The sequence below is a fragment of the Pygocentrus nattereri genome, chromosome 21 (assembly GCF_015220715.1).
Source record: "Pygocentrus nattereri isolate fPygNat1 chromosome 21, fPygNat1.pri, whole genome shotgun sequence".
NCBI lineage: Eukaryota > Metazoa > Chordata > Actinopteri > Characiformes > Serrasalmidae > Pygocentrus > Pygocentrus nattereri.
In genome coordinates, this window is record NC_051231.1 from 7,663,929 (window position 1) to 7,690,148 (window position 26,220).

The 26,220-nt window shown below is 39.8% G+C and overlaps 1 protein-coding gene across 3 annotated transcripts in view; it reads left to right on the top strand.

Annotated features, from left to right (window-relative positions):
- The window catches only part of LOC108431597 (E3 ubiquitin-protein ligase RNF123), a 205,893-nt gene extending 179,864 nt beyond the window's left edge, over nucleotides 1–26,029 (top strand). For all 3 annotated transcript variants that reach the window (XM_037532207.1, XM_017704847.2, XM_017704848.2), the window contains 2 exons: nucleotides 21,082–21,167; nucleotides 23,483–26,029. In XM_037532207.1, the coding sequence (XP_037388104.1) occupies nucleotides 21,082–21,167; nucleotides 23,483–23,582 (186 nt within the window). In that variant the 3' untranslated portion in view covers nucleotides 23,583–26,029. The remainder of the gene's footprint in view (nucleotides 1–21,081; nucleotides 21,168–23,482) is intronic.
- Nucleotides 26,030–26,220: the final 191 nt, after the last annotated feature.

Consider the following 26,220-nt stretch of genomic DNA (forward strand, 5'->3'; position numbering starts at 1 on the left):
GTATTTACATTAAAACATCTCAGTGTATATTTATATATCTGTATTTCTAACTCTGTATGCGTACATGACATTGACAGCGTAGAACATGTCTTAAATATGTACATATAGTGAATAAAAATAGGCCTTTACCTTTAAGATTTAAAATCAAGATGTTAAATACATTTAAAATAGCAGTCGTCTTAATCATCATCATATGTAAGGTTTCAGGGAAGACAGTCAATGAAAAATGTCCTTTTTTCAATCGTACCTGATTGGTACGAAGTGGCCATTTGCCACTTCTAATTCTTCAGGAAGGCTATTTGGTCACTGCTGCAAAATACCGCTTGTAGACATTCAGCTCAGGCCAGTGCAATTAAAATGCATGTAAAAAATGATGGATGTGCACTCAATTCCTGCCCATTCAGTGGTGTATATTCTCTCACATGCTCTGAACTTTGGTCTATAAAATTACATGTTAAATGTTTTTGAATGTATCCGTTTTTGTTTTTGGAGAAAAGGGTTTTTGCTCTCAGCTATAGCCAAACTTTTCTGATGACTGAACACCAAATAACTTTTAAATGTTTGGAAAACGACTGATTGACAAGCAAGTTAATCGAGAGCTTCTGAGACAATATAGGATGTACTTCGGGGCGTATATGGCGTACTTGATGTTCTCGAGCCTTTGATGAGCAGCACGAGATTGTTCGTTTACAAAGAAAGCAAACTGTAAAATGCACTTAGCTTTCTTCTGGGTCAACAGGAAGGCATTCCATTAGACGAGCATTAAGTGTGGAACATAGATGCAAATATATTTGTTTTTTTAATGTCTGCAGGCTATAATGTTTCTAGTCATACCATCATAATGTGGTCCAAGTACTACTTTTTAAACTTGTATGTTTATTGTATTCTGACAGGCCAGGGATTAGAAGTGAAACAGTGAGGAGTAAAATAAAAGCAGGAACAATATCAACTCAAGATTTCAGCTCTTTTAAAATGTCAGGTAGCATTTTGATAGTCTTTTAGAGATGGTTCGTAGATGCTCTGTCTGTCTTTAACATTCAACTAAAAATCTAATTTAATGCAACTGAACTTGGACGTCGTATGACATTCTGTTAAACTTAACCCTAAACCTTAACTTCAACACAAGCCTAAGCCCTCTCCTAAACCTAACTTAACCATAGTGCTGTTGATAAGAAACTTTCCGGTGATATTCAGTTAATTAAAAATGTATTTATAGATCATGTATAGGGCATCATCAAAGTAAACTGTGGCCAAATGTCATTATCCAGTTCAGATGACTTTGTAGACTTTGGATTAGAGATGAAATGTTTTTCATTTTGGTATTTTTCCATTCCTGTTGTTTCCTGCCACCTCTCCGGTCAGTTCCTTAGATAGAGCTGTTGAGTGAGCTTATGCCAGTGGTTCCTAAACCTTTTCCAGTCTTATCAGGCTTTAAACCTCCTCCTGAGTACCCAGTATGACTTCTTGCATCTTACTCATGCTCATGTACACACATTCAATTATGCGCCCCCTTAAAATATCAAACATGTTTATGATGTTTTTGACATGTCATGCCAAAAATATGCAATAATACTTAATAAATAATTTTAGAACGGTACTATAGGCATGGTTTACTCTAGGGTGCTGCACAGAGATGAAGAACAGGGGTGAACTTTATTGTACTATATTATATTATACTATTGGTATACAGATACATGTGAGGAAGCCTGTGGCTGTAAAATGACCAGCGAATAACAAAACACTCATGAACACATGCCACTGAGCACATACATCACACGTACATGTATTTCTATTCAGCATTTAACTGCACCACAGCACAAAGAAGCTCTACAAACATGCAACTCTGTGCTAATCACAGCAGGCTGTAATTCTGATAACTCTCTACAGCCATAAACTAAAGGTCATCTGTGAAAAAAACTAACAAGGACTATAGTTTCCTTAACAGTTAGGATACTCATTCTTCATTCACAGTTACGTCAGCATGTGATGAACTTAATGAATGAACTCTACCGTCAATATGCATGTTATTCAGAAGAGGCCGGAGTGCAACATCTCCTTCTCCACCATGGCCTTTTAAACAAAAGTAGTAATAAAATAAAGAGAACCTAACTATTAGAGCACAGGTTTGCCGTGTTAAGTGTTGCCCTCGCTCAGTACTCATGTGTACACTTCACATGCACGACGCTATCCTGTAACCTGGCATTGAGGAATACGCTCAGTATTCAGAGAAACACTCTTTCAGTGAGGTTCTCCTGCTCAAGAGTTGGGCAGTGGAATGATGAGCCAGCCGAGCTGTTTCATGCTGTATCAATAAAGTTCAACAAACATTTTTTTTTTGTATCCCAGTTTCGGAACCCCTAGCATATATTATTAACATGCCAGTAACATTTCATTTACTGTAACATTTGTTAAAAATATGTGCAACTGAAACAAAATAATAATGTTTTTAAGCAGTTAGCTGCGTTTGAAATTAGTTTTGACTTTGGAAAATAAGAGATTTTGCTCTTTCTTTGAAGTAACAGTCGTAGTGCTGTTCACAACTTTGGTAGAAAATTAAATGCAGTGATAAAAGTTGTGTAAAAGACTTCCAGGCAGTACAACCACCTAGCCATTGGTCTTACCATCAGGAGATTGTGAGATCCTTCACGATGCCACAGCCCTCCGTGGCCAGGAGGGTGCTGTTGGCTCTCTCTGGGTGGTGCCCTCTCTCCTCATCACTCAATGCAATGCTAGTTAATTCTGTTCGCTGGTGCAGAATTGGCAGAATTGGTGTTCTCCTCCAAGCATGTTGAGCTGTTTAATGGTTAATGGGAGCATCTGTTTGAAAACATGGCGTGGTGCTTCGTGGGGCTTCGTGTTAGGCTTCACCCTCCTAGCTTATTTGCATCATGTGTGACGGAGGAAGAGCCAGCAAGTACAATTGGCCTCTTTTAAACTGGGAAGTAAGCTGGGGATAATTTCAAACAAAAAATAAATATAGTTGTATAAAAGACGCTGCGCCATTTCAGCCTTAACAGAAAACCAGTCATAGCTGTCATAGCGTATGTTGGTATTTTGGCTGAGATGTTATTAGTGGAGTTGCTGCTTCTACTATTTCTGGGCAATTTTCTGACAAATATTGAGCTACATCTGAGAGCCATTGAAATCTCTGACCGAGGTCATTTTAACTGAGAGGAAAATGGCAGTCTGATAACTTCAGATCCAGATGCGACATTTTGAAGAAATGCTTTGAACTAATACCCTACTGAAAAGCCTGGCACAATTACCTGGCTTTTTGTTCTCTGCACTTCTTGAGGAGAAGAGAGCTGCAATTACCTCCTCCACAACAAATGTGCACCCTCATATTAAGCTTCAGCAGACTTGAAAGAGAGTCCAGATTGACATTTCTCTGCTTCAAAATGACCCCAGAAATGCAATCGAGTTTTTGGTCAGAGAGGATGAAAGCCCAGCTGTTATTTAACAAGCTGATAGAAGGCCACAGGTTCCATGTGGAGTGGCTTTCTAGGTACTCATCTACCAGGATGTGCTCTTGGCTCGTTGTGGTGTGATCTGCATAAAATGTGATTTTATTGCTTGCTGGCTGAGCTTTTTTCTTTTCTTTTTTTCCCCACAGCAGTTCGCAGCTAATGCTGCCTCAGCTGTATTTGATTATAAGAAATATTGTGATGCAAATGCCCTCTAAATAAACCCATGAGTTATTTTTAATGCAATACTCAGTTGCCCCAAAAGTGCATTTTAAAAGCCTTTGCTTTTATCCCAATCCTGGGCTTTCAGAACTGACCTCCAACTAGGGACCTCACCCTGTCCTCTCAGGAACCATGCCCAGAGCTGTGACCACCTACAGTTCACTCTAAAATATCTCTCTGGCCATGTCGATTGGGGACCATCACAGAAAAGGTCACTTGTCAGAAGTCCAGTTGCGATCTGAGAGCTAGTGTTCCTCCTACTGTGAGAAACCCCAGAGCAGCAGTGTGATTCCTCATCCATAGACTTGCCACAAATTGAAATGGCCTGAGTGTTGCTGACACAGCGATGTAGCCGAGATCACAGCTGGAATAATGAGGCAGGACAGGCAGATGCATTAAATTGGACTAAAAAGAACTTAAAAACCCAGTAGTGGTCTGAGAAAGTGGAGACTGATGCATGAATAAAACGCAGAAAAAGAGGGAGCACTTGAAAAGTGGCTTTTCGAAGATACCGAATAAAGAACCAGTAGAACCACTTAATAATAATTTTTTTTTCCAAAGCCAATTGTATATACCGTTTTGTTTCTTCAGACTACCTGCCGTGCAGCTTTGTTATATGCTTAAGAGAGGGCGCTAATTAAAAGAGAATGCATTTTGGAAGAGATTGCAGTTATGTACCACATGATAATTCAGATTCAGTCCAATTGGCCATAACGGCAGAGAGACGCTGCCATCATTTGCTCCCAACAGGAAAGCAGCCAAGTTGTGTTCTACAGGATCCACAGCCATTGGCAGCTTGAAGCAGAGCTACAGTTCATCACATTTGCTTAAATTGGGCTAATAAACAAAGTCCACTTAAGAATTATCCATATGGGGCTCCCAAGTGGCGCAGCCGTCTTAGCGTTGGCCCTATCATCAGGAGATTGCGAGATTGATCCCTGGTGATGCTACAGCTAGAGTCCAAGAGAGCACAACTGGCCTCGCTCTCTCTGGGTGGGTAGGATGCCCCCCCCCCCCCCCTTCTCCCCCATCACTCAACTTAATGCTAGTCAGCACAAGCGTCTGTTAGCTAATGTAACAGATCTGGCAGTTGGCGCTTTCCTCCCAGCGCGTTCGGCTGTCCAATGACGTTGCATGAGCAGCATTTCATAAAGAAGCGGTGGCTGGGTTCACAGGTCTCAGAGGAAGACTGTGTTAGCCTTCACCCACCTAGCATTGATAGTATCGTGTGACTGGGGGAGTCCTAACTAGTGGGTGGATGTAACGAGGAGCGATGAGGCGGATGTATACGCTGAGATAAGCGAGATTTATTAAGGGCAAATCCAGGGTCATAGTCGAGACAGTCCAGGTTCATATAGCCAACACGTAGAGATCGGGGGACAGACATGACAAGAAGGAACAGAGCCCCAAACAAGAAACAAACACTTCAAACAACACAGAGATTCAAACAAAGACAGGCAAACACAAGGGGCAAACACAGGGCTTAAGTACACAGGAAAAACGAGGGACAAAAGCGCACATGGACAGGACTGGGAGGGGCCAATCGTGACAGTGGAATTGGAGACCACTACATTGGGAAAGAAAATTGGGTAAAAATCCTTATGCAGTGCAGTGTGTCTGGTTGCTTTTCAGAGAAAACAGTAGCTCAGCTGAAGGATTCAGACTTCAGACCTTCACAGTGCATTAATATTTCAATCTTTCTTGGAAGCACCCAAATTTATGTTCGCATTTTGAATGTATTGCTTCGTTTGCCCGCGCAGAATATGGTGGATTGAAAGCCAGCAGTCCAGCTCTCTGCATGCAGTGTTTTCTCTGAGTGAACCAAATTAACATGGATTTGAAATTAGTTGGAAAATTACATTTCTGAACTTTTGGGTCACACAGTAATCAAGTTTGAACAGTTTGCTTAGTTCTTTGAGACGCTTTCTTCCTCAAAAAGCTGCAAATACAGTCATATGCACAGGTTTCGGCACCCCTGTTGAAATTCTGCTTTGTTGATGTACTAAATAAAATAAATAACACATCCTGTATAGAGAACAGATATAAAGTGTAAATTTGCAAGATTCTTTTTATTTTGAATGAAAAAATATTACATATGAAATGTGCCGTAACCACATTTATATTTTATTTTTGTTCCCGATATAACAATAACTGTACATTACGTGTGAAAACTAAATTTTAGAAAATTAGTTTGACTGAGTGTGGTCAGATTTTTGCATGACTGCAATATAATAATAATAAATAATAATTTAGCATTTAAATAATGTAGCACTTTTAATTCCAGTGGCAGCTCAAAGAGCTTTACAGACAAGTGTCACAGTAATACAGGAAATTATACTAAGTACTAATTTAATAGTCTTGTACATTTTTAATTTAAAATCTAATCTAAATGTAAAGTCTAATAAAAGGTGAGCTAAGTTCAACATAGTGAAAGCATAATAACTGAAAGAGTCTCTTCACATTTTCTATACTTTACTGAAGGTGTTTGCAGAAGGTCAGTATCTGCAGATCTGAGCTCTCATTTTGGAGCATAAACAAACATTCTGTGACATCAGCAGAGCTTTAAGGTCTGTTTGAGTCTTAAAAAGTAGTAACAGAACTTTAAAATCGATCCTGAACGATACAGGCAGCCAATGCAGTTCTTTTGAAGTGGGAGTGATCTGATGTCCCCAGTCATGGGCTGGAGGTTAATGAACCAGCCTTGTGGCCGGAAGGTCACGCACATGACTGAGGTGTCCTTGAGCAAGACACCTAACCCCCAACTCCTCCCCGGGAGCTGCGGATTGGGCTGCCCACCGCTCCGGGCAAGTGTGCTCACTGCCCCCTAGTGTGTGTGTGCTCACTAGAGTGTATGTGGTGTTTCACTTCACGGATGGGTTAAATGCGGAGGTGAAATTTCCCCGTTGTGGGACTAATAAGGGTCACTTAATATCTTATTATCTTAATAATAATCTCTCTGTTTTGTTTCTGTTAGGATTCTTCCTGCTGCATTTTGTAGGGGTTGTAAAGGATGTATTGTTTTCTTAGAAAGTCCAATAAGAAGAGCATTACAGTGATCAAGTCTGCTTATAACAAATGCATGAACAAGATTCTCTGCGTTGCTCTGAGATAGAAAAGACTGGACTTTAGCAATATTGCAAAATATTCTATATATAGTAAGCATCAACAACATTACTGTAAGAAGCAATAAGCACTGCACATTTAGTAGTAGGTAATAAAATTAGCTTGATGTGCACATGTAACATATAGAAACAATATTGTACTCCATGTTGGTTTGTTTCATGCAATCCATGGCAAGACATTTTCGCACATGAACAGTACTGTCTAACTGGACTTTTAAACGTCTTGGGTGATGTCCTACATTAATAACACTTTTATTGTGCCTAACATAGATTAGACTTTTCTAAAGTCTGAAGTTTGAACACGATCGGGCCATGAAAGCCTCACTATAAATCCTCTGAGGAGGTTCTCTCATTGGGACAGGCAGGTATCATGCCTGTACAAAGGTTGGCTGTGTTATAATGTACGTTTTAGGTGATCCACAAACCACAGCCAAACTTTTATGGTAAAGTTTTTGTGACCTAATTATTATGGTACATTTATTTTTCATCAACTCGCATGCTGTTACTTTCTTTGCTTCTGTATCTGCTTCTGTTATAAGAACCATCATAAAATTACTGGAAGAAAAGGTGTAGAACCGCTTTGTGGAAATAAACGGTAAAGCAAAGACAAAGAAGAAGTTTTTGATTGCCTCTTAAAAATGATTTCGTATCCTGACTCTGCTGTGTGCAGGGATGTATGTCATGTGAGTCACAGAGTATCTTGACAGCATTGGGGCAGAAACTGCTCATGAGTCCTCGTGGTTCGAGACCTGATGTTCTGGTGCCATTTGCTAGACAGCAAAAGGACAAACATGCTATAATAGAGGCGAACAGGGTCGGTGGTGACGTTTGGGGCTTGTTATAAATGTCCTTTATGGGGAGGAGAGAAGCAATGGACAGTGCCATGTTTATTTGCTAAAGGGCTCTGCGGTCATACCAGACCACAATATAGCTAGCCAGTGTACATCTATACAGCCTAATGAGGCTTTCTTCCACTATGTCTGTGGTCTTGTAACAAGGTAGCAAGAGTTGAGTTTCCACAAGAGCTCTTCAGTAATGCGAATATGAACGGTTCTCACTCTATCCACCCCACTCAGGTCATTATAGGTAGGAGCATCAGTGTCCTGTCACAGCGTTATTAGATGTTAGCACTGACCTCAGGTCAGCAGGTTCTTTTGATGTGGGGGAATAGGGGAGTCATACCTGCCTGATGTTGAAAAGAAGCCTGCTTTCCTCTTTGTGTAAATCTAAAATATAAATATTGGACAACAGCTAAAAAGACATATGTTGAGACTGCATGAATCTTGTTAAACAACAAAAATTCTGTTGTTTTTTTTTATAAGTTCAGTCAGTAGTTTGAGCTCAAATTGTGTTTACCTTCATTGAAAGTTCTCTGTCTTTGGCAGCATTTGCAGGTTGAGAAACCTTCATGATTACCAGCTTAAGCAAATGCAGTTAACTCATTCATTCCTCTTCTAAATGAGGATAAAGTGCCCATTATGTGTGTTGTCATTTATTTCTCATTTAGTATTTGGAAGCTTCTTTTTTCAGTAGCTCTTCAGACCATACCAGAAGTCTAGAACACTTGTGGATCACCATTTTAAACAGAACACTTTATCATAAAACTTTCCCTTTCACACGCTCCCTTTCAGTTTCACCCTTTTGCTTTGAAAGACGCTGAAAGATAATAAAATAGCAAACAAAGAGAAATGGCCAATTACACGTCACTAGCCATAGCCTTGTCGCTGAACAAAGACTTTACAATATTTCCATTTTAAACTTTAAGCATCATCACTGCTATAAATGTGTCGAAAACTTCAATATTTAATCTAAAACAAACTTGCACTTAAAATTATGGTGAATTACGGCATTATTATTTTATTAAGGATAGTATTGAGAAGGAGTATCTGAGTAATGGTTTGTAAACACCACTGAGTATTTGAAGCCCGTCAAATACTGTTCAAGCCAGGACCACTATATGAAATAAACAAAAATGCTTGCTGCAATTTTTTTTAGAATTATCACTTTATAAAGAGTTCTGTAAGGTAACTTTAGCTACCTAGGTGTCTAACACTAACTTCATTAGCATGTATGTTCGTACCATTCCATTTTTGCTCCACCATCATAAATTGACTGTTATTTCCTAGGTTGCCAGTGCTAACAGTAGCATGTATGCTAGCGATGTCCCAGTTCCATCCTCCAATTATTAATTTATTCTCTCATTTTTATTGTTGAACCCTGTCCTTTGTTGTGTGGTCATGTAGTTGTGGGTGAACAGGGAGAGTACAGGAGGTGTGGACACCACAGCATTTAGTTCACTTATTATCTCGCTGATAGAAGAAAGAAGATTATTTATCTCTCTGGCTTTACTTCATCAACTTTATTTGTTATTCAAGGAGTCCCACAGGGTTCAGTCCTCAGACCTCTGCACTCCATCACTTACATCACTTTATTCTGGACTTTCATTACTGTGCAGATAGCACCCAGACATATCTCAGGATCAAAGCCATCAGAAATCCATCCCTCTGACAGCTAGAATCTTGTTTATCTGAGATTAAACCCTGGATGAAACATAATTTTCTCATGTTAAATAGTGATAATGAACTACTCATCATAGGCTCTAAGTCAACTCATAGCAAAACTGGCTCTGGTGCTGTTAAACTTCAGAATATAGCAATTTCCCCTTCCACTCAGGTCAGAAATCTGGGTGTCATCAATGCCCATGTCAGCTCTATTGGTAAAACTTTTTTTCCGCCTGTGCAGTATAGCCACCATTCTGCTCTCTTTCTGCTGCTGTATCTCCTGTTCATGCTTTCATCTTCTTGCAGGCATTAGCTCTTCCTCCCTTCACAAGCTTCAGATGGTCCACAACTCTGCTGCTTGTCTTTTCACTCATACTCGCTCTCACAAGGACATCACATCTGTTCTCCATGATCTCCACTGGCTTCCTGTGACGTACCGCATCCACTTCAAGATTATTCTGCTCACTTAGAGAGCTTAACAACCTCACTACTTCCTACTTGTCTAATCTTCTCCTTCCCTGTAAATGCACTCATATTCTTCTCTCATCTTCAGCTGGATTGCCAACCATTCCTCCATCCAACCTTTTGCTTTGCTAAGTATTTTCTAGATTTGCTCATCGTCTGGGGCGGCACGGTGGTGCTGTCGCCTCACAGCGAGGAGGGCCTGGGTTCGATTCCCCTGCCGGGTGATCAGGGTCCTCTCTGTGTGGAGTTTGCATGTTCTTCCCGTGTCTGCGTGGGTTTCCTCCGGGTTCTCTGGTTTCCTCCCACAGTCCAAAGACATGCAGTCAGACCAATTGGACTTGCTAAATTGCCCCTAGGTGTGAGTGACTGTCTGTGTCTGTCTGTCTGCCCTGCGATGGACTGGCGACCTGTTCGGGGTGTGTCCTGTCTTTCACCCGATGACCGCTGGGATAGGCTCCAGCACCCCTCTGTGACCCTGAGGGAGAAGCGGCTTAGAAAATGTGTGTGTTTGTGTGTGTGTGTGTGTGTGTGTGTGTGTGTGTGTGCTCCTCGTCTGTGAAATTTGTGTCCTCCACATATCCGGCAGTCTAATTTTCCTTTTGTGTTTAAATCAAATCTCAAAACCCACCAGAACCCAGCTTACAACCTCTGTATGTGTTTTGGCGTTCTGTATTTTACCACAGCTGTAAACAACTTTGGCTTCTTTAAAAGCATCATATAACTTTCATGTACTGTCATTATTATTATTATTATTATAAGTGTCTAATGGCAGTCAGTGCTCTTGAATACTGACCAAATCAATCAACATCCTACCATCACAATAAATAATAAAGAACTGTGTTCACTGTTGCATGAACAACATTGACTGCATCCTCCCAACCCCACCCTTCAGCCGCAATATCTGCGTCAGCTATGGATCCAATAGCCAATGACGTTTACTTGCTGCATGTCCTGTGTTTAATGGTGTGTCAGGCTTAAGGACAGCATGAGCGGTCAGTCGGAGGGGGATCAGCACTGCACTCCATGTGTTGTCATGCTTTCCCAGCTCATTTGCTGTGCCTGTGAGGGATATATCACCACCATCATGGAATGAATGCTTCAGAGTAGCTTTTTCACTCCAAAGCTAAGCCCTATGAATCATATCTCCCCATACCATAGCACATAATTCGAAATTCCATTTAGAAAAAGATCTCTGTTCCACTTTACTGAGCCAGATATAGTGCATGTGCATTATTAAGAGGGCAGGGAAGTGACCTTTGAGAAATATGTACAGTGCAGACTGAAAGGAATTGAAGTGAAGTTCTTTTTTGTTGTTTTGCCTCTGCACTACAGCAAACTGGACTTAAAATCGAGACTGTCATCCCTTTTAAGCTGTAGGCTTGTTATTCAGTTGTTACTGCCAGCTGCTATTAATTTTACTGTTATTTCTATAAAACTAATATGTGAGTGAGGAATTGCAGTAGGTGCCTTTAGCTGAACCCAAATGCAGATTGTTGATTTGTGGGTATTTGCATCTGTTGCATGAACTATGTAGGAATAATAGTTTATATACAGTCCTTGCAGTTCTATGGTATGAGTAGGGCATTTTGTAGTGAACTGTTAAGGCAAGTAATATTGAAGTGCTCTGCGTAGTTCATGTCTATGTCATTACCTTCACCGAAGTGATTTAACATACATGAGAAGGTGAGATTTTGCAGTTCAGTTATATATGACGGTGTGTCATGACCCCACAAATGGGTTTTTTAATGGAATCGTTTCTGCTTAAAAATGTTCTATTCCGTCACTGTCAGGAATGTGCATGGTTGAGTTAACAACGGCTGTCATATTCTGCTGTAGTTTGTGGATAGTTTTTTTTTTCTCTCTCTGATATTGTTCTGGGGACCATGATGGAAATGGTGGTACATGAGGTAGAAGAACTGGGTAATATTACAACATTGTCGAAGCCATGGAGGAGAACGAGGCACAAACTAACACACAATGTCACATGCATTTTTATGTATATCAACAGCTTGAAGTCAGCATGATTTTGATAATCTTCTTATATTCTTAGAATATCTGTATGTGACTTTGACAGCTATCGGATAGATATTCCTCAAGATTCATCTTAAAGCAGTTCTTGATTGCTATAATTGGTGATTTGTGTAAAAGTCCCAGAATTCATATCTGTGTCATTTTGTCATCTCTCTTGGTGGCTGTGATGTAGCATATTTTGAAACATGGAAATAATTCACAGTGAGAGCTAAGCAGGCTAAAGTACAGCATCAACATGGCGATATTGTATTAATTTGATGTGTAAAGAGTATGATCTAACACAGCTGGACATTTTTATTCAGTTTGTATCGCAGACCTTTTTTTGAGCAAGTAAACACAAGAGGATGAATATATGTCACATGTTTTGTGCTTTATTATTATCGTTATTACCCCTTATGTGGTGTTGGGGTTTGTGGGGCCCATTTCCAGTGTTTACTAAAAGAAAAATATTACAGTTTATTATTATTTCAACCTCAGATTTCTTGGCCTTTGCTCATTTTCTGTGAAGAACATATAAAATAACTCATTTTCAGTGTCTTTACACTGTTCACCCCCCAACACGCATTTATATTACACATGTGGTGTTGATGTGAACTCGCGGGGAGTAAAGGTGTGGAGGCGCTATGTCCTTCACTCTGTTAGTGTGTGTGTCTATGTGTGTATGAGGGTGGACAACATGGACAGGCTGCTGACTGGCTACAGCTGCTAAAGGAGAACCCTACACTGACAATTTGTTATATGTTAAACATCTGGTATTTTTACTTCAATTGTTACGGCTGTATTGATCTGTAGTGTTGTACTGTAGTATTGTAGTGTTCCGCACACTGAAATTGATCAACTGATTTTACTGTTGTCAGTGGGGGTGTGTACGTTACTTCACTCTTCTGGTGGCAGATTTAAATAAGTTGCTTTCTCTTTGGTTCTGGTACCAGGCCTGTGAGGTTCATGGCTAAACCATAGTTACTGAGTTTACCGGTTGACGGGCCTCCCTGTCACTTCAGAGCTTCAGTCGTGTACCTGAATTCTGACTCATTCTGAATTTATCAAGATAATCTTGTTTAGGATTCTGCAAGCCTCATCCATTGTCTCTGAGACTCCCTCTGAGATAGCACTCAAGGAGGAAAAGGCTGAGAAAAAAATAAACATAAATAGCAAAATAAAAAAGCTCTCAGGCTTAGACCCTGTCCTTGAGCTGCTGTCATTTGCTGCTTTTTTTTGGGTGCCGAGCCGTCCCGAGGACAAGATATCTTCTGACTCTGCCGATTCGCCAGCTCTTTGTTGCCAGCACCCATCAGCCTTGTCTGGTATCTCTCTCTCTCTCTCTCTCTCTCTCTCTCTCTCTCTCTCACTCTCTCACCATATCAACCCCCACCCCACCAGCCGATGTACTAGCCGAAAGAAATCTCACTGACATAAATGAATTCACTTTGCTCAACCCATCACTTATTATCAATCAGCCTGGCAGCTGGTGTTTTATATTCATATTAGATTTTGCTTGATGGGGCTTCAAACCCCAGCAATTGGTGTGCTACAGAGTGTTGGCAGCCAAGATTGATGCTCATAAAGTAGGTTCCTTAAAGGCAGGAAATGGCTTGAGAGAGTGTGTTATAAGGGCAATCACTATACATCAGACAGTTGTCATTTTTCTTTTTTTAAATCAATCATTGACTACATTTTTGGATTCTACCTAAATATGGATCTGACTGTAAGAGTATATTGATTATTTTTGTACTCTTGTCGTTTTTATTTAAATCCCAACAGTATCTCTGCTATTGCGAATGCTTTCAAATCATAAAAAAGTAACTCCATTTTTTTTCTATTTTAAAATGCCAGTTGTCCTTTACATAGTGTGAATATTACATGATGAATGGATATATATAAATGATCCAGAATTGTTTTAAATAAAACCTAATAAAATAAAAAAATTTTTAAAATGACAGGACTGAGCAAATGTCAGAGATTATTTCATATTTTTTACTTCATTTCAAGTCAAAACAGCCACTAAACAATAAGTTTTTGAGTTTTCAGGAGATCTATAAGATATAAGATAAGCCACTTGCTTAAGGAAGGCAAAGTCAATAAAAAATGAAGTGAGAAATCAGGATTTTGCAAAACTGGAGTTCACAAAATTATTAAAAGCTACATAGAAAGTGGGGCTACCAATAACCATACAATACCTGGTAGACACCAAAACTGTCCCCATCAGATCAACAGCTCTGAAAAGCTTTCATCATGAGAGAAAATCAAGCTCCACTCTTGCTTTAGATCTGAAAAAAAAAAGACCACTCAGTGCTGGGGGTCTAAAAGGAAGAGTAGTTATCGAGGCATTTACTGAGAAAAGGAAATGGACACAAAAAAGAACATTTGAAAATCAAGCAAACAAGCTCAACAGAACAATGGACTGTTCACCACAGACCTCAAAAAATCCCTGCAGGTTTCTTTGAAAAGCTGAAAGTGAGTCTCCTGGGAGGAAAGGAAGCTGTAATGAAGACAAACAGTGGACACACTAAATACTGACAAATCTGATATTATGTTCAGTTGTTAAGGCTTCTGTGCAATTCTATTATTAAAATGTCTTTAATTATTATTAAAAATAGTTTCTTTTAATATGTTTTCTGGTGTTTCATTGACCCTGAAAAATGAATAACTTGTAGGTAATGGATGATTTGACTGGACGTTAAATAAGTGAATGGCGGTCTCTGACTAATCCACAGGACTGTACATTTAATGTTACCATTTTTCTTTCTCCTGTGAAGTTATGATTTCTGAGAGGTTTTGCTACGACAAAAATGATCCATTGTCATTCACAAAACCAGCATATCACTGCTGTTGGAACAAAACCTTGTATCTCCTTTTTTGTTGTTTTACAGTTTTTGACATAATCTGTAAATACCTGTTGCTCTTTACATTTAGTCAATATTTCATGATGAATGGACCAAAAGAAATGGAAAAAAGTCTGGTTCCATTGACTTACATTAAAAGTAAAGTATGTTTTTTCTTTCTCCTGTAAAGTTACCATTTTGGAGATACAAGGTTTTGTTCCTACAAAAGTGATATAGACACAAATACATACATAATACATAGTACAAATACATAAATTGTCAAAGTGAAGTTATTTGTTGTTTATGAACTATAAATCAATATTCATTGCGGAACCATCGCTACATATGAAGTTCTAAGTGACGTAGAAATGTCCTGGTGAAAAATGTTCACTCTGTATGTGCAGTCAAGGTCAGAGTCAGTCATTGCAAATAAATTTGAGTTAAATGATACTGTCCTCCATTACCATGACACAAGATATGCATCGGGGCAAGTCCAGGTAACGAATGAAGAGAGAAAGAACTTCGAGGGAGTGAAGGAGATTTATAAGAGGCTTGTATTTCTTCTGTCCTAGGCCAGACACCAAACAGAAACCCAATCAGTCCCTGTGGAATCATTCGACTTTGAGAACAGAAGGACATGTAGAAGAATAGACACAAAAACAAAGAACCCTAGTCACATCGGTCTGCCTCCTTGCAAAGTTATAATGGAACTGATAGCCCTGCTGACTTAGTGTAACTCTTGATGAATAGGTCATTTACAATGGGGCAATTTACTCTCTACTAAAGCATTAAATCCTGCCGAATCCTTCCGTTCTTCTCCGCTCACAGTTTTTAATCAGCTCTGATAGGACATACTGAGACAAGCACTGGGCTCCGTTAACGTAGTCTCTCCCTGGCGCTCACTTATAAGCAGGTTTTGTTTCTTAGACAAAAAGCCCCTTTTTTACAAAATGAAAATGCTCCAGAAAACCTAGACTTCCCGGAAAATTACACTTAATGCATCAGTGTATCTCTTAGTTCAGAGCTAAAGCTATTTCAAGGCGAAATAGGCTGGGTTGGAATTTGATTGGCCATGCCAGCTTTACTCGGAAACAGATTTACAGACCTTATTAAATCCCCAGACCTGACTGGTCTGTCAGATCTATATGCAGCAGATGACCTGAGGCAAGTTTGCGGCATCCGAATGTTTCTGCTCTTTTTTCCACTCTAAGCCTTCATCAACAGAAGTGTCCAATCCTCGAACCACCTCATCCTCACTTCTTCTACAGTCCAAGAGATGAGAGGATGTAGAGTAAGGTTTTCTTCAGGGACCGAACGCTAAAGGATGGATGAAAATGCTTCTCTCTGTTTTTGGAAACTGCATGCAGCACCAATCAAATGGCCATTTACACTTATCAGTCATACGATTATGACCACCTCCTTGTTTCTGCGCTCATTGTCCATTTTATCAGCTCCACTTACTGTATAGCTGCACTTTGTAGTTCTACAGTTACAGACTGTAGTCCATCTGTTTCTCTGATACTCTGTTAGCCCCCTTTTACCCTGTTCTTCAGTGGTGAGAATCCCTATGGACCCTCACAGAGCAGGTGATGGATCATTCTCAGCACTGCAGTAACACTGATGTGGTGGTGGTGTGTTGGTGTGTATTGTGGCATTTTTAAACACTTCACTGTCACTGCTGGACTGAGAATAGTCCACCAACCTGTGCTGCAGTAGATGAGCTGAGTTTCGGGCTTTGCGTCTACATGGTAGACTGACAAGGTAGGCGTGTGTAAAAGAGTGGATAGTGGGTGGAGACAGTGTTTAAAACTCCAGCAGCACTGCTGTGTCTGATCCACTTGTACCAGCACAACACACACTAACACACCACCACCATGTCAGTGTCACTGCAGTGTTGAAAATCCACCACCCAAAGAGTACCTGCTCTGTGAGGGTCCATAGGGGTTCTGACCACTGAAGAACAGGAAAAAAGGGGTTGACAATGTATCAGAGAAACAGATGGACTACAGTCTGTAACTGTAGAACTACAGTGCTCCTATAGAGTAAGTGGAGATCATAAAATGGACAATGAGCGTAGAAACAAGGAGGTGGTCATAGTGTTATGCCTGATTGATGTATGTTACTGCTCTTAAAGCTTTACCCCTCCATGGTGTGAAGTACCAGTGTAGCCTGGACTTCAAGTATGTGTGGGTATTTTGTTCGTTCAATATACTCGTCTTGCTTTTGGTCGTGACATCTTTCTTTTTAATACAGCAAATTTTCTGCTCATTGATAAGTTTGTCTGACTGCTTTTCATTGATGTTAAGATTTGATCCTCACTAGCATAAGGTCACCAGTTAAGCTATCAAATGTGATGTTAACTGAAACTGACTGCAGGCTGTTTAAGACAGTGATAAAAAGCCTAGGTCAGAGGTCGGCTACCTTGGGAGCCACAACACTTTATGTCCATTTTATCATTTTGGCTGTAAATATGTCTCAGTATGTGCTTGTCTAGGCTAAAGATATAAATGAAGACACATCCTAATCTTGAGCTCACCTATAGCTGCTTTTCTCACATCTCTGGCAGGAAACGTTTCTCATATCTCCGATTCTCATTTACCAGCTTCTTGTTCAAGATTTCCCGTTCCACCTTAGATGGTGCCTGAGCCACCAAAAAGGAACTGCAGCACCAACTGCTGCACCTCAATAACTACTGGGCTCATGTATGTTATCTGACTGCGTAAACACACAGATCACATATAAAAAAAATGGACCTTATTCTCACTACCTCATGTCCAGAATGAGTGCTGTGTCGGTGCTGCGCTGTCCTGTCTGTTTACTGTGTCTAATGTCTGTTTTATTTATTGTGTTTATTTTTCTGTTTAAATTTATTGCACACTTATGTCTGCACATTTTAAACGACTTTTTAGTGTTTGACAATTTCTCCTTGCAGAATAAACGTGTCAGGACACCAGCTGGAGTGATTATACATGCAAATAAGTCCAATCATCTCCAAATTGCCCATGTTCATCAAAACCTTACATCTCTCTCTTTGCCGTTTCGTTTGCTGCTAGCTAGGTGAGACTGTTGTCCGTGTTGTTACAGTGACCAGCAGTCTGTGCACCAACCTTCAGGGTTAAAAGGTGAATTAGCAGATATAGGCTACATTAACTCCAGGGTTTAAGACCATTATCTGTGTTAGAACAGTAGAACTTGGCCTAAGTCTAGACATATTAGACCCTAAGTGGCCACATGAACGTTGCGTTCTTTAATGGACACGTGATTCTCGTTTACTTTTTTCTCTGTTCAGATGTAAATATGGATTCTATGCTTCATGTAAAAAGATCATTCACTTCGGCTCAGCTGACATTTCACAAATATCAGCTTACAGTGCCATAATCTTCTCCTAGCTTGATACTCTACAGAGAACTCCAGAAAAAAAAACACAGCAACCACTAAAAGCGAGTAAGCATCTCATTCTGCCACTGATACAAGCTTTAGATCAAATCTCTCCCAGAAAATGAGAGCACATTTACATGCTGGAGGTGACAGTAACTGTCTGGACCCCTCTGTTCTGCCCTACATCATCCAGCATTTTACTGTTCATCCCCCAGATATTCCACCTCTCAGTGTCGCGTAGCCAGGCTGACAGACGAGCAATCAGAAGCTGTAAATCGCCGTTGATGCTGCACATGCAAGCATATAAATGTCTGTTTGCTCAAGGCCCAGAGCATGTTTATGCGGGTACTGTCACTGACATATTTGAGTGCTGCTCGTTCTTCTGCGGTAGCTATATTATTGCCAGGCGAGTTTTCCCCTTTGGGGTATGAATTGCATGGATGGCTTCTGTTTGTTTTTGACATTTAATTGAAATGTACATTGAGTGTTTCATGCTTTCAGCTTGCATGCATATATGTTTATCATAAATCTTTTTTTTCCATATTACAGAATGAATATTGGTAGAATTACATCACTCCTCACAAACGCAGTACATTTTTTGCCAGCCTCTGTAAGCTCGCGCTCTTGCAGCACTGTCTTGTATGCAGCTTATGAACATTTTAAGACGCAGTTCTGTCCTTTAAATGGAAAGCCAAGTGGAAAGATTACCTCATCCTGTCAGATGCAGTTGTTAATGTATACATAATGATAATGTTTGATATGGAGAGGTCATGATGTTAATGGGCTGCCTCCAGCTTAGTGGGCCTTGATTAAAAGGAAAGGGCTACGACCACTTCAGGCTATCTCTTTAATGGTGGAGGGTCAAGGTCCCTTAAGCATTCTAGCATGGCCTACTGGAGTGAAATAAGAGACATAGTGAAGGTCGTCTACACAGTGTGCAGTAGTGGTGGTGGCGGCACAACGTGTTTGACTATGTTCTGCATTGTATGTTCTGAGCATTAAGACGTAGCTTAGAGCAACACTTCACCCAAAAATGCTAATGTGCTTAATAGGGGATTAAATCCAGAGGGGAACAATTAGCATGATTGCATTTGCATAATGCTAACTGGCCTCTGCTGTCTTACGTTAATAGCAGGATTAGCATTTTTGAGTGGAATATTGCTTGTGGTCTTTTTTTAGGCTAGACCAATTAAAAAGTATTGTCCAAACCTAACGTCTTTTCCTGTTTCCAAAAACTGCTTATACCATTAGAGCATTCCGTGATAAATAGGCCAGTAGATGGTCTAAAATTACAAAGGGGAATGTCGGGAAAATCATTCAGGGGTGGTTTGTTGTGAAATGGTTCAATGTAGAGAAATGGACTCATTTGTTTACAGTGTCTGTAATGCAAGCAGAAGTTTTGTTTACTATTCACATCCACCAGTGAAGCTACATGTCTTCTGTGTTTTAATGGTAAAATGGTTTTCTTTGAGGACTGTTGTCTTAGGCTTTGCACGTACCTTGCCATCATGAATGGATCAAAAAACTTTAACCTAAAAGCTTAAATCAAACGAATTAGCAGATATGGGCTACAATTATTCCAGTGTTTGATAGTTTATTGTTAAAACTATTCTAGAACGATCGTCAGACCTTTGTTTTACTGCAAAAAGAAATTTAACCCAAAATGTAATTCTGCTGTGGTGCTGCAAAAGGGCAGTAAAAGAGACGCATGGAGAACCAGAGTCACATGTTGTCTAGAATTATTAATCCCCCCTATGGCCAAATAAACTGTTGCCTTCTTTAATAGAAATACATTTACGGCATTTTGCTGACGCTCTTATCCAGAGCGACTTACAATTTGATCATTTTACACAGGTAGGCCAAGGTGGTGTTAGGAGTCTTGCCCAAGGATCCTTATTGGTATTGTGTAGGGTGCTTGCCCTGGTCGGGGTTTGAACCCCAGTCTGCAGCGTAGAAGGCAAAGGTGTTAACCACTACACTAACCAACAACCATACACCATACAGTTCTCAATATGGATTCTAGGCTTCATATGAAAAAATCGGCTCACCTGACGGTTCACTATTATTAGCTTACAGTGCCGTAATCCTCTTCTAGCTTAATATTCTACGGAGAAGTTCTTTAAGAGTCTTGCCCAAAGCAGGGAATCAAACCCCTGTCTGCTGTGTGGGCAGCGGCATCACTCACTACACTGAACTGCTTCAACTAAAATTTGCAAAGCTTCAGTCACATCAAACTTCTTGCTTATAAAGGTTCAGATATACACACTAAAATGAGTAAATGGTAACAACAGTTCATTTAAATGCCTAACTAGTCGTTAGCCCAGGCCACCGATGAAATAAAATGACACATCAAGTGTATTTGTGTTATAGTGAATGTATTTGTTAAATTTAATTAGCATTTTTCATTGTATGGCAATTTGTTATTGTTTAAAAAAACAAAGTAGCTAAAAAAATGAAGTAAATCAAAGAAGCGGCATGAACTCTGAACGTAGACAGATTTTGAACACACAGTTTTTAATAAGCCAGGCTGTCACTTTACTTTTCAGACCAGAAATAGTAAGTCAAATAAAAAACCTATGAAAATATCTGCCCTCAAGTCTTGGTTCTAGTGGGCTGCCTTCACCCAAGTAATCTACATGAATGCATCTGATTTGATAAACTACAACACATTGCTGCTACAGAAGATGCACTGGTTCTGGCTATTTGTTAAGTGCTTTGTTCAGTCCACTGAAATACTGCATCCAGGCAGTGGTCTGCCTGTTTATGACCCCCATTTAGTGGTATTAAATGCCTCAGACATCTGGTTCCTATCACAGCTCTGTGAACTGACCACACCTGTTCTGACTCTGTAGGTTTCTCTACAACGAGCATTTCCCCTCAAACCACTCAGAATGACTTGGTTTACATCTTAACCACTGCTTTATGCAGTAATGTTAATTATTATTTTCATTAATTAATTAATTAATTAATATGAATTAATTTTCTTCTCCTATGAAGTATCATTTTGGAGATGTGTTATAATAGCCACAGTATGCTTATGTGTCGCTGACTCTCGTTCTTTTCCTCTCCTCTGCAGCCCACCAGTGAAGATGACCTGTGTCCCATCTGCTATGCACACTCCATATCGGCCATCTTCAAGCCCTGCTCCCACAAGTCCTGCAAGTGAGTTACTGCCTGCTGCCAACCTCAAATCAACGAGTCCACTCTTTCACACGAGCTTGTCCTTCTCTCTGATTGATCCAGGCTTATCAGCATCCATTTAGGAGATTAACACCTAGCTATAGCTTTGCATGTTGAGTCGTAAATACTTTAGCCTGTACGGAAAGCAGCCATTGTTGTTATTGTTGACTATAGGTGTTCTAGTAATTACCATACCATTACTAGTCTCTGTAGTGCGGTTCTGTACTAAATATAGTGTTATACATCTTTATTATGTACACTTTTGTGTGGGTTGAGAAGTTTAATGGTAAATCATACAGATAGGAGTGGCTTACACACTGCCTTTACTCCAAAAAAGAGTAGAAAACATCAAGACATTAAATTTTTGTGTACCATGACTGTCACCTAAAGTGAATGTTGTGTGTTTTTAGCTTGAGACTTTACAGCCAACAATCAACTTCGCCACTTAAAATCTCACTATTTTCCTGAAATTCTGCAAGTTTTAATGTTTTAATATTCACATTCATATTTAAGTTAGGACAGTGTTTATTGGCTTGATTTGGGCCACAGAGAATATAAGTAAATCACTGTTGTCGGATCAAAACTTTGGATCTCCAAGATGGTCACTTTACAGGAGAAGGAAAAATCGTTCTTTACTTTTGATGTAAGTCAATGGAACCAGGTTTTTTTCCAAGACATTTTGGGCTTTTTTTGGTCCATTCATCATGAAATTTACACACAATGTTAAGGACAGTAGGTATTTTCAAATTTATGAAAAACTGAAAAATGTCACAAATGAAGATACAAGGTTTTGTTCCAACAGCAGTGAAATGCTTCTTTGAGTGCCTCAGTACATAAGAAAAACTATGAAAACTAATTTTCCACACAATATGATGGGATATTTACTGACATAGTAAAGATAGGATTAATATAACCAGGCGATATTTCTACAGTGTGTTTTATAGTAGGAAAAACATGCTGGAATCTATGAAAAATGGCTTTCAGACTGGACTAAAATTGCTGACAAACACAGATGACAATTACATTACCTCTCCTTCCAATGTCAAACTAACCTCGTCCAAATTCTACTTCTGAAATCTGAAATTTGACTGTTCAACATTCTACTAAACTAGGGCTGCAACAAAAATTTGACAATTTTCGGCAAATTTCGCAATTAAAATATTTGAAAATGGAAAACTATTACAATATCCAGCAAGTTTTCCACTTTTATAAACCCACTCACTTCTGTGAGGAAACAAATATTTCTTTATCCATCCAAATGCTAAGTCATGGCATGGCTTAAAAGACTCCTATTTAATTCAGGACCACTGGCCAATTGTGCTTGCACACAGAGTAATTGGACCTCCGCATTTAACCCATCTGTACAGTGAAACACCCACATACATGCACACTAGTGAACACACACACTAGAGGGCAGTGAGAACACCTGTCCAGGGCAGTGGGCAACCCTATCCACGGCACCCAGGGAGCAGTTGGGGGTCAGGTGCCTTGCTCAAGGGCATATTTATCAGTCATAATAATGCAAGTGATAAAAACTAAAGAATGCATTGTTATTCAATTGAAATGTCTTGAGCTTTAGCTTGAGCTAATGTATTCACTAAAACATTCTAAATAGAAATTATTCAATACGTCTGTACTAGACCTTTTAAAATGACCCACATGATCATAGTTTTACAAATAGTATGAAGCATTTCTGTGGGCTTGTGCGCTCATCAGTATTCACTCAGTATCTCAGTCACATTTGGTTACATACATTTTGTATTGTGTTACTGAAAAACGAGCAGCTTCTCTTGTCATGAACTTTTGAAAGACAAATGCTGATCAGGCAAAACTTTTTCAGTGATTCAGAGCCCAAAGTGTAGCACTGCAGAACATGGAGTCCTATTACACCGAGTGATGCGCCATTTTTGCTACACCATGTGGTCTCCAGAGGCACGCGAAGTGCTCCGAACGTCCCGCTGTAATATCTCATTTCTAATCAAACGACTCTGGCAGCGGCGTGATCAAAACAGATTAAATCGTTTTGGCCTCTCATCAATTCGGCTGACACTTTATTATATTTGTATGACTGTAGCTATGGTACACTTTGTCATTCTCAGCAAGGTGTGCCTCATAAAAGGCAGCTGCTGCATGACTCAGCAAACTCTGAACGACTGGATATCACTGTGACAAGCTGCTTGTTCTCCCTCTCTCTCTCTCTCTCTCTCTCTCGCTCTCTCTCTCTCTCTCTCTCTCTCTCTCTCTCTCTCTCTCAACTCTCTTTGTATCTCTGTCACCCTCCCCGTCTCTCATTTCAGAGCCTGCATCAATCAACATTTGATGAATAACAAGGACTGCTTCTTCTGCAAGGCCACTATCACTGGAGTGGAAGATTACAGCAAGCCTGCTGGCTCTTAGCATGCCCTTCATCAGACGTGCAAATACACTCACACACACACAAACACACACACCACTCACACACAGCCTTTGTGAACTGACTAACAACACATTACCCACATCTCCAAAGATGCGCTACACATACGTTACTGTGTGCAAGTCAGAGACCACCCTTTATTTAGTAAATTTCCAGTCAAAACGGTCATTAAGTCCAACTTATTCATTTATCAGCAGATATTTCTGAGAAGGGCCTTCTGCACCATGACTGCTGGGATAGGCTCCAGCATGATACTCCAGCAGTGTAAGATAATCCGCTTGCATAAGGAAGGAGAACGTAAAATAAACGAGTGAAAAAACAGGTGTTACAGAGAAAATGGAATTCCTGACAACCATGCAAGACCCGGTAGACACCAAAACTGTCCCTGTCAGAGAAACAGCACTTGAAGCTTTCATCTTTGAGAGAGAGGAGAAAATCAAGTTCCACTCTTGATTCACACTCTTGATTCTTTCTGCCCATCCTTCCACTGTGAGAAGACAACTCAACAATATGGGTCTAAAAGGATGTGGAGCTGCAAAGAAGCCCTCGCTGACAAAGAACAGAGAATCTGCTGGTGTCCTCAGAACAATGAACTGACCACCCCAGAGTCTTGGATTACTTGGATTGTGAAAAGGCTGAACTTTGGGGTGGGAACATATCCAAGCAGATTTCTTTGAAAAACTGAAAATGAATCTTCTGAAAAGAATGGAAGCTGTAATTAAGGCCAAGAGTGGACGTACCAAGAAAAAGAGAAATATTAGGTTGTGTGATTTTGTGTTAAATATATTTTCTGCCTTTTTCCTGATAATGAAAAATAAATTACTTGTACTCTATCCATCTTGACTGGAAATTAAATAAATAAAGGTTGGTCTCTGACTTTGGCAGAGTACTGTGTACACATGCTGGACACATTGTTTCTCCCCTCAGCACATGCCCTATGAACCAGCAAACCCATCAACTGCACCTGATGGGACCACATGCAGTCAAATCCTCATGTAAAAGTAAAGGCACCTCTTTCGCACATGGTCCGTCAGCATGTCCTTCAACACTGGACTGTGACTTCAAGACAGGCCAAGCAGATTCTTCGTAGCGTTTGTCGGTTGTTGGCTGAGTCACCGCATGGCATGGAGCTTGGTGCTTCAGCTAGCACCAGGTGGCGGAAGGTCTGCTCCTCCGTCATGAAGAGGGAAGAGGGGCCAGCCAGAGACAGACGCCAAGATCCATTCTCACAGCTCAGTCAGATGGACCTTTTCATCTTTTTTCTTCAGTGTCTCCCTGGACACTGGTCACCATTGGCACTACACCTGCACCCATAGGCCACAGATATTAATCAGGAACGCAGGTGCCCAAAGCTTTTTGAAACCCATCTTGAAACCTGTCACTTTTAACCCTCACTATCTGTACTTGACATTTTTTATATTCAGAAACTGACAGCCATATTTGAAGTGGCAATATCTAGTAGTTCCTACAAAGAAGGCTAGGAATAACACGGAAATTGTAGATGGATATTGGAAAAAAAAAATCTTTGTGCTTTGAGGTGCAGCTAAGTTAAGCTGTTGTGTGTGACACTCACATCATGTTATTAATACTTCATTACAGCTTTATTAATGCTTTATAAAGCAACATGCAGTGCAGAGGTCTTAATCAGATTTAAAGGAATGCTCGAATGTTTTTGACCTATATCTTTATCATACTGTAGATCATCACAAACAGTAATTTTGGTGCATTTTCCTGTACTTAGGAACAAACAGAAAACCCATTGATGTGAAACACCGTTATAGTAGAAGCCCTGGGTAGTTGCTTAATGCATGACTACATCAGTTGCACTTTAAATGACAAGACAAAGTCATAAATCAATCAAGCAGGTCAAACTTGGGGCCTTCCAGGCCAAAGTGCTTCGGAGATCAGTGTTTGCCCTCATCTAACACTCTGAATTCAGTTCGTGTAGGCCTTGCTAATGAGCTGATGAGCTGAATCAGCTGTGTTTAATGGGGCACTGTGATGAAGTCTGCAGTGTTTTGGTCTGCAAGAACTGAAGCCTTTAACTGAAGATTTAACACGTGATTTAACCCATATAACTACAATCTATTTTGCATAATAGTTGTTAAATATTTGAATGCCGTTTTGTTTTACCTGTGAAAGTACAAAAAATGCCATAGGTTCAGGATCCCTAACCCTCCCCACTAATTAAGAATTTATGAATGTGCAAATTGTAAGTGCCCCCTTGTCTCTCAGTTTCCAAACCCCACCCCTTCCCCCTTTAACCTGCACGCTGTGCTTCCTTTCACAAATGTCAAAGTCAAAATCAGATTGTTTTGTTGAGCTTCTAAGTGAAAATAAGTTAACATATCTTCTACAGAGAACCACACAATTACTGTTTATTTGCTGGATTTAACGTATTGGACAAAATAAAAATACATGAAATTTAGCCTGTGCAAAAGTTTTTATATTTCATGTTTTTTTTCAGTATGTAAAACTCAGCAAATAAATAGCAATTCTGCACTAAAATTCACAGAAAATGTCACATTTTTATATATATATATATATATATATATATATATATATATATATACACACACACATATATATATATATATATACATACATACATATACATACATA